A 15,309-nucleotide genomic window follows, 5' to 3' on the forward strand; every position below is an offset into this window, starting at 1 on the left:
ATATATACACACATACATGAAAAAAGAGTAACTAAATGATATTCATTAAATGAAATAAGCATAAAAAACTTATCTGCTTTAAACTATACAAATAAGTCTTTAGTTCATTGAAAAAATAATAAATGTAATGAGTATCTGGGTCTTAATATAGATTCTCTTTATTCTTTGAATGATGATACTATTACTATTGTAACAATTTGATTTCATTTTGTATGTTTTCCCTTGCCTGTTGCTCATACATTTCTCGAAGTTCTTTAGTTGCAAAAATATTAGGTATTTGCAGGAAAGTCTGTAACACCTAAATAAAGATAAAATAATATAATTATTATAAGTTGCTGATAAAATGAAAAATATGATAACACTGTACATGACTGAATTATAAAAATAATTAAATTATTTAGTGGTGTGATTGATACTAATTAATTTAGGCAAAACATAGCATTATAGGAAATACAATATACCATATAAGTGTCTTGTAAAGGAATCTAAGGTGTGTATATATTTATGTGCAAGGGAGTTCCCAGGATCAAAATTAGGGGGGCAAGCCACAGTCAATCAGGTTGTGACACTTCAGCAGGAAAAAGCAAATGAAGTCAAAATTTTAAGAAAATTAAATATGCAATTTTTTATTAGTTATTACAATAATTTGATTGAAAAAAAATTAATTTTTATTAAATTAATAATTTTTGTTAACTTCTAGGGGGGCCAGCTGCCCCCGTCTGCCCCCCTCTGGGTACACCCATGTTTACATAGAGTACACAGTCAGTTAATAGTCCACAAAGGATATATGACAGTGAAGGTGAGCTAATCTATTTAGAACAGAAGCACATAGTAGTTTTCAATCATCAATGATTGTTCCCACAGGAAAAAAAATAAATAAAAAACTAGCTGCTATGTAATGATTATGAAGTTAATGCTTGAGAAATTTATCATTTATAATTGAGAAAACAGCAGAGATTTATCATGATAAGCGAGTTAAAGCACATCATCAAATACAAATTATCAGATTGAATAGTATATCGACAATTAAAAAAATTAAATTAATAAATAATAACTTCAGAATGAAAAATAAACAGAAATGTTGCAAAAATACATGATCTATACTACTTGGGTTTAATAAACTGGAATAAAACTGATTTTATCACATTAGATCATTAAGTTATGTAGTTATAAGTTATATTATAGGTTCTCTCAAGTAAATGGTATCATGTCTTCCACACCAAGACCATATATGCCAAAAAAGATGGAAAGATGTGTTCTACTCAGTCACCATCTTTCAGAAAGAAGGAAGATAGTCTACAGAACTATTTGAATATAAAGGAAAATAATGTATTTCATGGAAGATTTTACCGCTACCTATCAATTGCCTTATTATGAATATCATTTGACGCCAATCATGTCAGGGTGTAATGCCATAATTAACTGTAATCACCTTATAAGTACAGATGACATGGTTTTAAATAATCCATTTGAATCCTTGATAGATAAAAAAACAAAACTGGTTCAGATACTTGAGATATGAGTGCTGTCAGATGATAATATAGAAAATAAGAGAAACTAGTAAGATCCTGGTGAGCAACTAAAGCATTTTTATATTGTTATAATTGGATATAAATAAATTAGAGCATAATGAAATTTTCTACATCATAGTTTTCTATGAAAATTTACGATATAATCTCTAAAGGCCTTAAATACTTGGGTAGGCTGTTACATACATGTATAGTGTTTAAATGGACACATAAGAAAGAGACATCCACAATCTTCGGTTACTCAGTTGTAACTCTTGAGAAAGCAAAGCGAAAGAGAAGCATTAAGTCTTTAAAATATGCTTTTAGCAAAAATGGGTTTGAAAAATCATTTCTTCCAATGTAATTTGCCTGTACTATTAACCATTAAGAGTTTAGATATAAATTTGGCTGCATTGAATTTGTTACTCACTGATATTAAATCATAATAACAGAGAAGGGGTTAGCCTCATTATGGAAAAGTAATGAGCTATATTGGAAAATCCTTAATATGTTGACAGGAGAGAGTATCCATCTTGATGCTTCAATTTCAATTGAATTCCATTCAAGAACTTAGCATAAAACATTGTTTTCTAATAAAGAGATATTTTTACTGGCCTTATAGAAACAAGTAAGAACCATGAACTCTTTCTAAAGTTATATTTTAGGGAGAATATTAATCAAAACTGTTTTGCACTAATGTAATCAACTTAATATGTAATCAAAGATCATCAAGTTTCGGCTGTAAAGGACTAACATGTAAACTTGAAAATTCACTAAAATTACACACCAAACTGTGGTCAAGTCTTTAATTTAATCAGTAGTAATTCGTCCCATTATTAAAAAACAGTACTCTAAAATACCTTGATGCCCTTATACTATGATTAGATCTATATTTCAGACAACATGGTCCATAACAAGCCACACATACTTATTCCTGATAAACTTATTCTTTGATTACAAAACTGCTATTGCAGCAAAAATACTAAAAAACCTAATACCAAATTAAAATAGATTCATACAGTTCTCTTTGTGTAATACAAGAATCATTAAAAAAATTTATAAAAATGAATGCCTGAAAGTGTTTTACCATTTCTTTAACACTCCCCAGTTTAGGAGGCAAAACGTAAGTGGAAAGTCATAAAAAATAATATTAGCTATTAAGTTAATAATGGTAAATAAAATCTAAGATACCAATAAGAACTTAATGACAAATTTCAAGTTAAACTGCAGTAATATAGAAAGTGGATTGTCAAGAGAGATAATCAAGGAAATAAACCAAGGAAGTATCATCAACAAAATAAGGGAAACAACAACCTTTCCTACTCAGAGATCAATGAACAGATATACCAAAAACTTGATATAAGGCAGAAATACCATCTATGATCTGTTTTACATTAGGAGTGAAAGCTTTTGTCTTCAGAATTTAGTTGGAAATATTATTGGTCATCCATAATAGAACTTTTTTCTTCCACTCATTTTTAAAGAGCCGAATAATGAAAAGTTCTAGGAAATAATGAAATGATTGCATCAAATTGTTAGTGTTGGAATATCAGTCAACCAACAAAATTTGATTGTTGTAAAAGAAGTTGCTTATATGTATCCACATCACTCGTTGCAATTTTCATGCTTTCATTTTCATTTCAAGTTTTTTTCCCTCAACCCATCATAAAAATTGATGCAAAAAACAGCTAAACAAAATATCAAGAAGCTTTTTGATGCTGTTCTACAAGCAGTAGTAGTCAAAATGCCCTGTTTCAGTAATCAAAATCCCCTGTTAACTACTAACAATTAAGTTTGGGTTTAAAACAATGGGGTAAAATAGTGGCTTTTATTCTCTATAAGATTGATTTATATTATATGTTCAACAAAGAAAAATTGACAAGAGTTCTAGTTGTTAACTTTACCCTTATATAATTAAATATTGGAGGTAATTGTATGAAGATGAGAGGGAAAAAACCAATTAGTAACAGATCAACTCAAATTTTATCATTAAAAAAAAAAATTAACTGTTTCTTAAGAGATGTAATTACTGACATAGAAATGTAAAAAATTGGAAACAAATATTATAATAAAGTAGAATACAAGTATTTTTAATAAAACTAAATAGTAATTTCAACCTGAAAAATTTAAAAAAATCAAGCAAATTTAAATATGGATGTTTTCCAAACTGCAAAACATATTTTTTTCATATTAAATATACATTAATTTTAGTACATGAAAATGTTTTTCATACCTTTAATCTTAATGCTTTATAAACATCATGAGGAAGGAAATCATACTCTTCCTTAACCTTCCTGCAATATTCAGCATATATTTCTGGATCCGAACCCAATACTGCCATATCAAGGTCTAAAAAATAATGTTTATCTTCATGACCATATGCTCCCTCTGTTTTATGTTCATCAGTAATATGAGATCCTATACACCTAAGTAGGGAGACAACACCCTTACACAGTTCACACTCCTAAAAACATAAGGAAGCTGACTCAATTAAATATTAAATAATGTTATAAAATGATATGGTAATATTAAAATGTCACCATAACATACCAAAGGTACACCACAGTCATTACAAAATAACTTGAATTGTTCTACATTTCGTTCTTCTACATCTATAGATTTAGGATCATATTCAAAACTGAAAAAATAAATGAAAACAAAGCAACGACATACACTGAAAATGATTCATCTAAATAATATTTCTAAAATAGATCAAAAGAAGGTACTTACTAGCTAAAAAATAAAGCATATTCCATAGCATTCTTATTAGTAACTAAATCTTTAATTCCTAAATACAATTTATACTTAGTTTCTAGTTGATTAATATTATGACACTTTCTTTTGCTTTCTGTCAGTCGCTGCGTTAATTTCTTCCACCATTTATTCCTATTGTCGTTTAAGTCTTTTGTAAGTTCGTTCCAAACTTCAGTTAAATATAAAGTCATTTCTGTTTCAAATAATTCAGAATTATATCAAAACAAAAACAGACATAACCATCCTACAGAGAGCACTTTAATACAGCTGATCTTACAAAATCAATACTCGCTACCCCGGTACCGCCAATTTCCAACCAACAATCGAGTTCTCAGGAAATGAATTGAAAAATATATCATTCGTGTAAGGTTAAATGGTTATTACAGTATAGGACCTATATTATGGATTATTTTTTCTTGTTTATTCATTATAAATGTACAGCTAGTGTAAAAAGTATTAGAACACTCATAATATTTTACGTTATGCTACATTTACAACAATTTTACCATATTTTTTAGTAAAAGCGTCTAGGATAATTCACTAGCATCTGATATGCGGTCTTAAGCTATATTCTTACTTAAAACCCTATTTTGAACAAATTCGGTTTTAAATAATAAAAATTATGTTAATTATTTATGAGCAAAAAGTATTGAAACAGCCAGTGATAGTTCATTATATTCGAGGGATTGGCTTGTGGATTATTAAATGAATCATATCACTGTTATGTAGGCTTACTTTATTATGTTCATCTTATTTTCCTTACTTCAGACCAGGCCAGTTAATCTAAATTTTTAGGTTCTTCAGCTAGAAGTTAAGGTAGAAAAGCTGGAAATGGCTTTAATATCCTCATTTGACCTTAGATAATAATATATTAAGTTTGTCAGGTTCCGAGTAGTTAGCCTGGAGGGGGGGGGGTTGGGATTGAGTAAGGAAAATCCTCAAATTTTAAAACTCGTTTTAAGTTTTTAGCCATCAACGTTCAAATAACACACTCTGGTGAAAACTGTATTCTATAATTAATTAAGGAACATTAATTTATGTACCGAATGAATGCTTAATAATTTAAATTCAGCCCAGGATTTTTACCAACTTTGCCAGGAAATTCAATATAGTGACTTTAAAACATCTGTTCTAAATTAAAAATATTTCGAATAAAAGTTGTAGAACATCAAACTTTGAGTTATTAAGAGTACCTTACTTACATTTACAATCTATATACTATTCAACCCCGGATTGCACAAACAGCCACGGATTTTGCGATATCTACAATTTTGGTTCTCTCTACTTTTGTCAATTATTTTGAGTACTTAGTGGACTCTGGCAGTCATTAAACTTGGTTGGCCTATCGAAATGATACAAAACTTTAATCCTATGACGTGAAATGTTATACAACTTTATTCCTATGACGTTTTGTTGCATCTTCCGTTGCTTATAAATTAGATGGAGGTTGATTTTTCGACATGGTCGAAATTTTCGGACATTAATCAGTTTTTTTTATTAGTAACACCTAAAACTGGAGCTTCCTTGCGATAACATTCACCTTTAAATATTAAATTCTCCTTTGATGTGCACCTAACATTATAAATTCGATTTAGAATTATTGTCGACATGCATGATTTTATAACGTACTGCAGAGCGTAGGCCTAAAATTTTGTCCCCATTTAATTTATTTAACTTATGGGAAATACGACAAAACGGCAAAGGGCCAAAGTTTTATAACATTTTGACTTCTATAGGCCTGCCATATTTAAATACTGTCAGTTTCCATTACTTACAAAAATAATTAAAAACATATTGAGAAATGTACACATTGTTTTCTAGAAACAAAAATCTAGTTCTATCTAATGTATATACAGTGAAGATACTACAAACATTATTAGGACCAAAATTGTTAGGATCTAACAAAATCCTTGGCTGATGATACTAGCACTAGTGATACTATATACTAAGGTTTAATAGTATATAGATTGTAAATGTAAAGTAATCCCTAATAATTCAAAATTTGATGCTCTTCAACTTTTATTCGAATGATTTTTAATTTAGAGCTGGTTTTTCCACGTTAGACATCTTAAAGTTAATAGATTAAATTTCTTGGCAAAGTTGGTCAATGTTATGGTTGCACTGTAGATTCCGACCATATTCTTGGACCGAATTTATTATACTAGGTAATTATAACTTAATATTCTTAAATTAATTATATAATAAAGTTTTTACTAGAGTGCCTGAGTTTAAAGCCAACGACCAGAAACTAAATAAGTAAAACAAATTCTGTGATTTTCCTTTACCTTCTACCCTGCCCCACAACTTGGAATATGGTAATCTTAATATATTAAGATTAATCTGAGGTTAAATTATTAAACAAATATTAATGCCATCTTCAGCTTTTAACCGTAATTTCAGTTTAACTGGGACATATAAAGTTCAAAGTTTAGCGATGCTGCTACCTACTAGTCTATGCCACCACTATTACAGCCACCTAAACCGCTCTGGCCAGGCATGACGCAACCTACCAGCTATCACGGGAACTATTACTGGTGACAAGCAAACGCCGGACATTAATATTTGTACTATACTTCCTAAATACATTGATTACACATATGTAACAATTATGTAAGGTATTGTAATATTTACAAATGTATCATTTGATTTAATAAAGATTTCAATAGAATCTGCTGATCCCCTGAAAGCTAACGTCTAACATGAAGTATCTCTCGATGGCGTTTAATAGCCCAGAGACTATAAGACCTCAGTGTGAAATCTCGCCTGACGAGAAACATCTTAGGAGACAGAGAATAACAAGCTATATAGTGGATCAGTACATTCTAGTACTTTTTTTTTTTGGAAATGTACATTGTCTTTTATTTCTCTGCCTTTTTGTATTTCTCCTCCGACTCACATCTTCTCTCCTTTCGTAGGACCCGGCGGCTGGAACCCTCCGGGCTTACATACCTCTTCGCATCTACAGAAATAGCACCCGGTAGAACGAAGTTCCTCCATGGCCCGGCGGCTGGTTCATGCATTCCTCCTTCTTACCTACAGGAATATCATTCTGTAGGACGAGGTCACCTCCTAATCAACTACCTTACCTAAGTGAGCACGCATTGTCGGGGCCTTCTGGTCATGAGTACCTTACATAATCAAATAGAGTCAGATCTTACACAACCACCGCGACAAGCTTATTATCTTTACTTATAAATAGTGTATCGATATTTGGATAATCCCTTATCACTTGGCTCGTATTCCTCAGTTCAAAAAAAATTGGAACGGATACAATTTTAATATATAGCTTATAGTTTTCCTCAGAATAAAGTAGCTTGAATACATGGTATAATTTATTACGTATCCTCCCCTCCCATGTTTCAGAATTGGGAAGTGATTGTTATCACAATGCTGTTACAATCTATGAGTTGCTTATAATTATAAGCTGTATATTACAATAATAAAACTTCTAAATGAAGGAGCTAAGGGTCCTGAATACACGTCACCAAGAACGTTGGAATCAAATATTGTTTCATTAATTTCTCTACTTAACCTTATTTCATCTCATGCCGATCCTATTTTTAATCTTTTAATTTTTGTATTATTCAAACTTATTAGTAATTTAAATTCTGCTATTTCTTATATTTACTCAAATATATAATAGCATAATTAAAGGCATTACCTGAAATTTATTTATTTTCATTGGTTGTGGAAAATCCGCCACCGTGCCGAATGTTTATTAGCAATAAGCGTATCATGTAATTACCTGCATATGTAATTTTCAGTATCAACTTTCATTGATTTTGCGCATGTTTAACTATAGCACTAGTGTAGTGTTGAGACTATCTGTGATACATTAGTGTAGTGTTGAGACGATCTGCGTAGCACTAGTGTAGTGTTGTAATGTGAGCAAAACTATATTAATACGATCTGTGTGCAATGTTGACGAAGACAAAATAATGAATCATTTCTTATGTTTTTGAGGCATCATTAAATGCACCAAAGATCAAACTATAATTAACTTCCTCACTTCACATTTGGAATAGTCCAATGAGACATCTGTGCAAGAATCTATAGGTACGTGGTTCCTTGCTTTTCCCTTTAAGGAAATTCTCCTCCTTGGGAGGCAGTGAGTAACAATGTTCATAGTGGATTAGTTCATTTTAGTTCTATTTTTGGAAATGTACATAGGGCTGTTATTGCACTCTGGATTCACCTCCATCCTAAACCTTTTCTTCCTTTCGTGAGAACCAACAAGCTAGTTCCTGTAGGACTTGCTATTCCCTCAAGACTGTAGGCTATATCCCTACGGAGTGAAGTTTCCGTCCTGCGAGGATTTAATGCTAGTCCCCGTAAAAATCATCCTGTCAACTCATCTCCTAACCTACTGTAGTAGAGTACCTCACATCTTCAATTTGTATCAGAATCAATTAATTATACTTCAGTCTTATGATTGACAAAATATATCTCCAATAAATCGTTGGTCGACTGGCTGACTAGAGTTGGCTAATAATCTTCCAGGGTGTACTTACCTTTATTTATGAATTCCTTCAAATTTTTAAAAACATGACTAAAAGTTATTTTCATTAAGAAAAAAAAAAGATAAATAACTAGTAAACGAAGAAATTGCATTTTTAAAAAATAAATCTCCGAAAATGGGTATGGACATTTTTGGGGAAAAATATAGGTTTTCAAGTTCATGGTATGGTTATTTTTGTTGTTTGTCGATAGCACTGATCAAAACTGACCCGTCAGTAATAATATGAATCGAAAATTAGAAACTAATAAATAATCTTTTAAGAGAGTTATCAACAATGTTTGAAGCATCATATTCAGGGCCGCGGCAAGGCCCTTCTGCATCCTTGGTGAGTTCAGAAAATCTGTGCCCTGTGCCAATACCGGGAGAGGGGAGATCTGAAAATATTTTTAGAATTTCTGTAAAATTACTTAATGTTATTATCAAAGAAAATTAAAACTCAATTTGGAATTTGTTAATTTTGAGAATTAAAATACTTTCATGGTCAATTTTGCGACCTCTTTGTTTCTGTGCCCTCTATAGGGCCCGTCTCGCCACCGTCTAGCTGTTACCCTGCTCATGCTTAATCCATAAGAAGTAATGGTAACACTTTTCTAATACATCGATGTATTTATATTTTATTACATACATACGTCGAATGTTGTTTGGGTACCTAAAATAGATGTAGTAATTGATCTTCTCATTTCCTTTTTATAGTTTAATGCATATAAACATAATAATGAAGTATCCAATGACGCCATTCTTAGAAATATTTCGTTGACTCTGGTCAATCAACCTCCTAGCAATTGAGATAATCCATTATTTCAGTTTTAATTTGTTATGTAATTCTGAACAATGTTTTCTTGGAATATTGTCACTATTGTCTTCAATTTAACTCTTTTTCGGTACGTCTTGGCTAAAAATGTACTGGTTTTGGTAGGTAAGGTATTAATTGTCATATTTTTAAATAATATAAGTATTATTTTAAACAAAATAAATTTTATTCAATTTAAGTCTCAAAACAATCTATATTCCTTTATAAGTCCAATGGACCATCCTCAAGGACGATCTTAAATACAAATTTAGAACCACATCGATTTTAAAAAACTTTATACAGGCTATCTATAATCCCAGGTCAATAATTTCAGTCCCAGATTACCCTATTTTGTCAATACTTCACATTAAATTAGAATTTTTAATCACAGTCAATTTACACTATTATACTTCATCACACACTATTATACTTTGATTGTTTTGAGACTTAAATTGGATAAAATTTATCTTATTTAAACAATAATAACCAGTCTCAGTAAAGTGTTAAGATTATATGTTATATAAATATATTTAGTAAAGGTGTATATGAATCCATATTACAAAAGATGAAAACACTTAATAATTTTTTGTTTGAGAATTTGTTCCTCTAAAAGTTTTATCAAATTCTAGTTGTATTTATGAATCATTTATTTTATTTCTAAATTTCAATTTTTTTTTAAATTTAATCTATTTAATCAAAAGCTAATAAATGATAATTTTTACTGCAATATGTTATTCTATTTCCTATTGAAATAATATAAGTTTTTAATTATGCCCATTACTTTTTTAAGCTAGTCAATTTTAACTATTGAAGCATTTTCTATAAAATGGTTCAATCGATCATATTTAAACCACAATTTAAATATATTTAGTGATTATTGACATTCAAAGAACAAGGAAGGCCAAAAAAAAATTTGTGGATAAACCATGAATACTTGACAAATAGATGATCTATTGAATATTTTGTAAAAATGGAGATTGAACCATGTTTGGAAAAGTATTTTATGTCTTATGGACCTCAGAGGTTGAATACAATCAAAATAATGACAAACTCCAAGTATAAATAAATAATGAAACTAATAAATAACAATTATAGTTTACAAACATTTTTATTTATCCTCCGCCCCTGGCTTTCATCGCCTTGCTGATTAAAAAACAGGCTGTCAGGTAGTTCTTACCAGAGCTCAAGTGAAAAGAGCACCATTAATGGCTTTAGGGTGAGGTTACAGATTGAATTTTCCCTAACCAAATTTTACAACCTGAAAATTACACATAGCCAAGGCTAATCCATTTTTTTTTGTGATAGTATTGATGTGAGCCATGGTTGAAGTAACCAGTGGAGAGCACCACTCCGGGAGTGTATTCTTTTCTTTTCTACTTAAGTGCCTTTCCCTTTCTAATGATTCATTCATAGTTTAATATCTGTTACAGCCTCAAATCCCATTCCTGAACTTATTTTCTGCATAATATCGTCTTACCATACTGTCACTGTAGGATGAAGGATTGTATATTGCTGTTTGAGTCAATGAGCTATGAGGCTTTTCTAAATGGCTTCATTTTGTTTTTTCCTAAAATGAAGTACAATAGAATATACAAACCATATAATTTTCTTAATTACTAAACGTTTTCTGAAGGCTAGCCACCCTAAAAATAACATGTATCGAAACCATTTTTTCTTAATCCAGAGAAAATGGCCCATTTGTAAAAATATTTGAGGGGGTTAGAATAACTGTGGAGTAGAATGAGAGGCTAAAAAAAAAAAAGAGACAAAGTAGGGAGAGTTAGTGTAAAATGTAAGAATATAAAAGTTACAAATAAATAAAGACTTCTATAAAACCAAGCTAACATAAATCAAACTAGTAAGGAAGTTACAAATAAAAAAAATTTATATTTAACCAATATAGTAATAAGTAATGAACTGTTAAAAAATAATATATCTTATCTAACAGATTAATTATTTATCCAAGAAGATATATTAACTAACATAGTAATTAATAATGGACTAATAAATAAATAATAATGCGGCTGTAGTTTGTTATTCTATATAATTATAAGTAATCTAAGTGAGAGAGAACAACTAATATAAAAAATTAACTGACACAAATATCCTGTTGTGAGAAATTACAGTAAAGATGATCAATGATTAAAAGTAAAAATAATAAGTAAATCTGTATTACAGCGTAAATAAGTATATAATGTAGAAAGGGATTATGAATAAGTTAAAGGTAGAGTGATACTGATAAGGATAACATAAGCTTAGTTGAAAACAAGTTTTAGGATTACTGAGGAGAACAAAGACTTCTTGCATCCACATTAGCAATATGATATCCAACTTACACCATCCCAATCCTCTTTCTCTCTTATTTTTCAAAGATCTATCCTTTCTTAAATCTAATGTCCACATAACCTTTAGGAGAGCTGATACAGGAAACGTAACTGTCATCTTATATAAAACTAAACATAATGATAATATAACCCAACTCCTGTCTGATCATTTCAACTATGTACCTTCCATCCATGATCTCACTGCTTTGTTATAACCAAATTTAATCAGCACTTTAAGAACCTTATGGAGAACAAGTTAAGTCCCACCAACTGCAAACTCATTTCTTATATTTACTTACCTCCTTGCTTGTATGGACTACCCAAAATTCACAAACCTGGAAACCACATTTCTCTAAACTCAGTAAATTCCTCCTCCCATCTCTTCAAATATTTAGCCATGACCACCCTTATGACATTAACAACTCCTTCCGAACCTGAGAACAATTGGTATCCCTCCATATTCCTGACTATTTTATCCTTACTTCCTTTGATGTTGAAAACATTTTCTCCAAAATTCAACAAAGCGCTTCTCATTATGGGGGAAAAAATGGATCACCAGAGAACTCCCTTCATATTTCGAATTCTTGGGGACATGGAGGATTGAGGTTTCCACGTTTGTGAATTTCGGGTTGTCAGTTCAAGTGAGGAAGTAAGGAATTATAAGAAACGAGTCTGTATTAGATGGGACTGATAATTAATTTCTAAACTGTTAATTTAATTTCCTGTTATTATATCATGGCATTATCAGATATGTATTACTTTTTGGTCCTCATATTTCATTATGTGCCTTAATTTTTATTAATGTGCTTATTTCAATGACTTTATTTGCTTTGTTACTTATTTAGAACTTTGTTTCTTGTTTTTTTTATTAATTTACACATTTAAATAACTTGATGTCTGTATTTTATTACTTATTTCCTCTTTTTATCGGCATCTAACCTTTTAACTTTGTATTTTTAGTAATTATATATCTTCATCCCTTTATGATTCTATTACAATTATCAATATACAAGGTTTGGCAGGAAAGTAATGAGACTGGCAACACTGCAACCGATCTGGTAGTCCTGCGCTGTTTTCCTTGATAGAGCACGTCTCGCAAATTGGAAAAGCATAATTTGGAGCAACGTTGTGCCATTAAATTCTGTGTTAAGCTTGGGAAATCGGTAAGTGCAACGTTTGAAAAGTTAAAACAGGCCTATGAGAAACATTGTTTATCCCGAGCTCTAGTTTTTTGCTGGCACAAATCATTTTTGGAAGGCAGAGAACACGTTGAAAATGAACACCGTTCAGAGGGGCCTACAACTTCGAAACATCGAACGTGTGAACACTCTTCAGAGATCAGACCGTCGTTTAACATTAAGAATGTTTTGTGAACTCGGAATTTTTAACAGATTTACCGTTGATCAAATTATGACTGAACATTTGCACGTGCGAAAGGTCTGTACCAAAATGGTGCCGAAAACACTAACAATTCAGCAGGACATTCGAAAAACAAGTGTCTTGATCCTCTTGATAGAATCGCTAATGAGCAAGATTTCTTTAGCCGTGTTATTCCAGGTGATGAATAATGGTTTGTTGAATACGATCCTGAGACCAAGAGCCAAAGTGAGGAGTGGCACACTGCAAACTCTCCTCCACCAAAGAAAGCTCAAAAATCAAATCAATGCTGTTTTATTTTTTTGACAGAAGGGGAATTGTCCAAAAAGAATTTGTTCTTTCAGGACAAACTGTTAACTAAATTTTTTATAAAGAAGCCCTTGAAAGGCTAAGAAAAAGGGTCATTCGTGTGAGACAAGACATTGCAGACAAATGGATGCTATCATGACAACGCCCCATATCACTCTGCCCTCTCCATGGCAGAATGTTTAACCTTAAAAGGCATTCCTGTGGTTCCCCAGCCCCTGGGCTTTCACCTGACCTCAGTCCCTGTGACTTTTTCCTAAACTGAAAACTGTCCTCAAAGGACTTCATTTTGGGACTTTAGAAAACATTCAAAAGAGTGTGACGAACACGCTGAAAACCATACCGGTTGAAGACTTCCAGCACTGCTACCAATTATGAGAACTACTTTGAAGGGGATAACATTGATATTTCAAAAAAATAAAAACTCTGGTATATAAAAAATCAGTCTCATTACTTTTCTGCTACACCTCATAGATAAAATATTGTTATCATTGTCAGCACAGATAACCTTTTTTTAACATTATCAAACTATTCTCAAATTTTTATTTTCGTTTTTTCCTCTACTCAGAACATTTCTGACATACAGGGGAGGGGGAAAGGTTCATCTTTGAGGTAACCAATCTATTCTAACCAGAGAGGTAGGATTTATTTTTAACTATATGGGACCATCACAAAATAAAAGTCAACCTGCCCAGGTTAGAATCAATATATTTGGTAACAGGTTTTTATTCATTTCTCCGAAATAATTTTTGTTTAAAATAATATTTCTTGATGATAATGTACATATCTGTAATTTTTTTTTTTACTGATCAAGACTTGTGGCCTGATGTTTTTTTTTTTGTGTTATTTTATTATGTTAATTTGGTATTTTATTTTGTTAACCTCACCCTAGCGATTAAAAGTTTTTTAATATCTATATTTTTTTACCATTAAAGTAGAAGCTTATCTATTTCCACCTAATAAATTATTATCCTATTTCTACATTCTTGTATCATCCTACTAGATTAATTAAAAATTTTAATCAAATTTTAGTTGATGACGGAGGCTTTGAAATAGGTGCATATGGGAACAATGTAGTTAAAACACCAAACATTGATCTTCTAGCTGCAAAAGGTCTCTTATTCAATAAAGCTTTTACATCAGTTAGCAGTTGTTCACCAAGGTATTGCATTTTCTTTGTTTCAGTTTTAATATTTATTAATGAAATATGCTGTGAAGATTTTTTATCTTTATATATTTTCTGCAGTTTATGATATAATAACTGTGAATATTTATGTATGTATGTGGGATATATAATTGTATGTGATATAAGTTTTTATTTAGTTCCCTAATTTTACTTTATTCTCCTCTTTCTTTAATTTTTTTGAACATTTCTTGGATGAATTTTTATTCTCAAAATTAACAGTAATATTATTCTTGGATATCAAGCCCCCCACAGTTAACTACAATGAACATTTGAGAGCCAATTATGATGGTATAATGGTTTAGTGACTAAATAATAAAACAATTAAAATAGAAATATTTTTTTTTTTTTTACTTTATTAAGTTTATTCACAACTGTAAAAGTATTTTTACAACCAGCGAATGAGATGTAGAGAGAGAGAGAGAAAAAAAAAAGTCATGAAGGCATGAAGGTTAAGGTCATCCAATGATGCCTCTCCATTAAAATTGAAATTTAAAAATCAATTTAAGAGTTCCCTATTCCAGCTCCTTCGTAAACGTCGTCTCGTA

At 30.9% G+C, this 15,309-nt stretch overlaps 2 protein-coding genes across 5 annotated transcripts in view; one reads left to right on the forward strand and one right to left on the reverse strand.

Annotated features, from left to right (window-relative positions):
• Positions 1–6: 6 nt before the first annotated feature.
• LOC106686437 (uncharacterized) lies at positions 7–4,553 on the reverse strand. Its single transcript, XM_014429751.3, has 4 exons — positions 4,239–4,553; positions 4,059–4,146; positions 3,742–3,972; positions 7–298 (listed from the first exon to the last, which is right to left on the reverse strand). The coding sequence occupies exons 1-4, from the start codon at positions 4,451–4,453 to the stop codon at positions 185–187; spliced, it is 648 nt and encodes a 215-aa protein (XP_014285237.1). The 5' UTR covers positions 4,454–4,553; the 3' UTR covers positions 7–184.
• A 4,744-nt stretch (positions 4,554–9,297) lies between these two features.
• Positions 9,298–15,309, forward strand: part of Sgsh (N-sulfoglucosamine sulfohydrolase) — a 51,257-nt gene continuing 45,245 nt past the window's right edge. Inside the window, exons 1-3 of one of the 4 annotated variants that reach the window (XM_014429753.1) lie at positions 9,305–9,354; positions 9,475–9,697; positions 14,611–14,740. In XM_014429753.1, coding sequence (XP_014285239.1) covers positions 9,613–9,697; positions 14,611–14,740 — 215 coding nt within the window. In that variant the 5' untranslated portion in view covers positions 9,305–9,354; positions 9,475–9,612. Of the gene's footprint in view, positions 9,355–9,381; positions 9,698–14,610; positions 14,741–15,309 lie in introns of those variants that run through there. The other 3 variants (XM_014429757.2, XM_014429754.3, XM_014429756.2) reach the window with 3 other exon arrangements.

The sequence above is a fragment of the Halyomorpha halys genome, unplaced genomic scaffold (genome assembly GCF_000696795.3).
Source record: "Halyomorpha halys isolate HHAL.00 unplaced genomic scaffold, Hhal_1.1 Scaffold819.1, whole genome shotgun sequence".
NCBI lineage: Eukaryota > Metazoa > Arthropoda > Insecta > Hemiptera > Pentatomidae > Halyomorpha > Halyomorpha halys.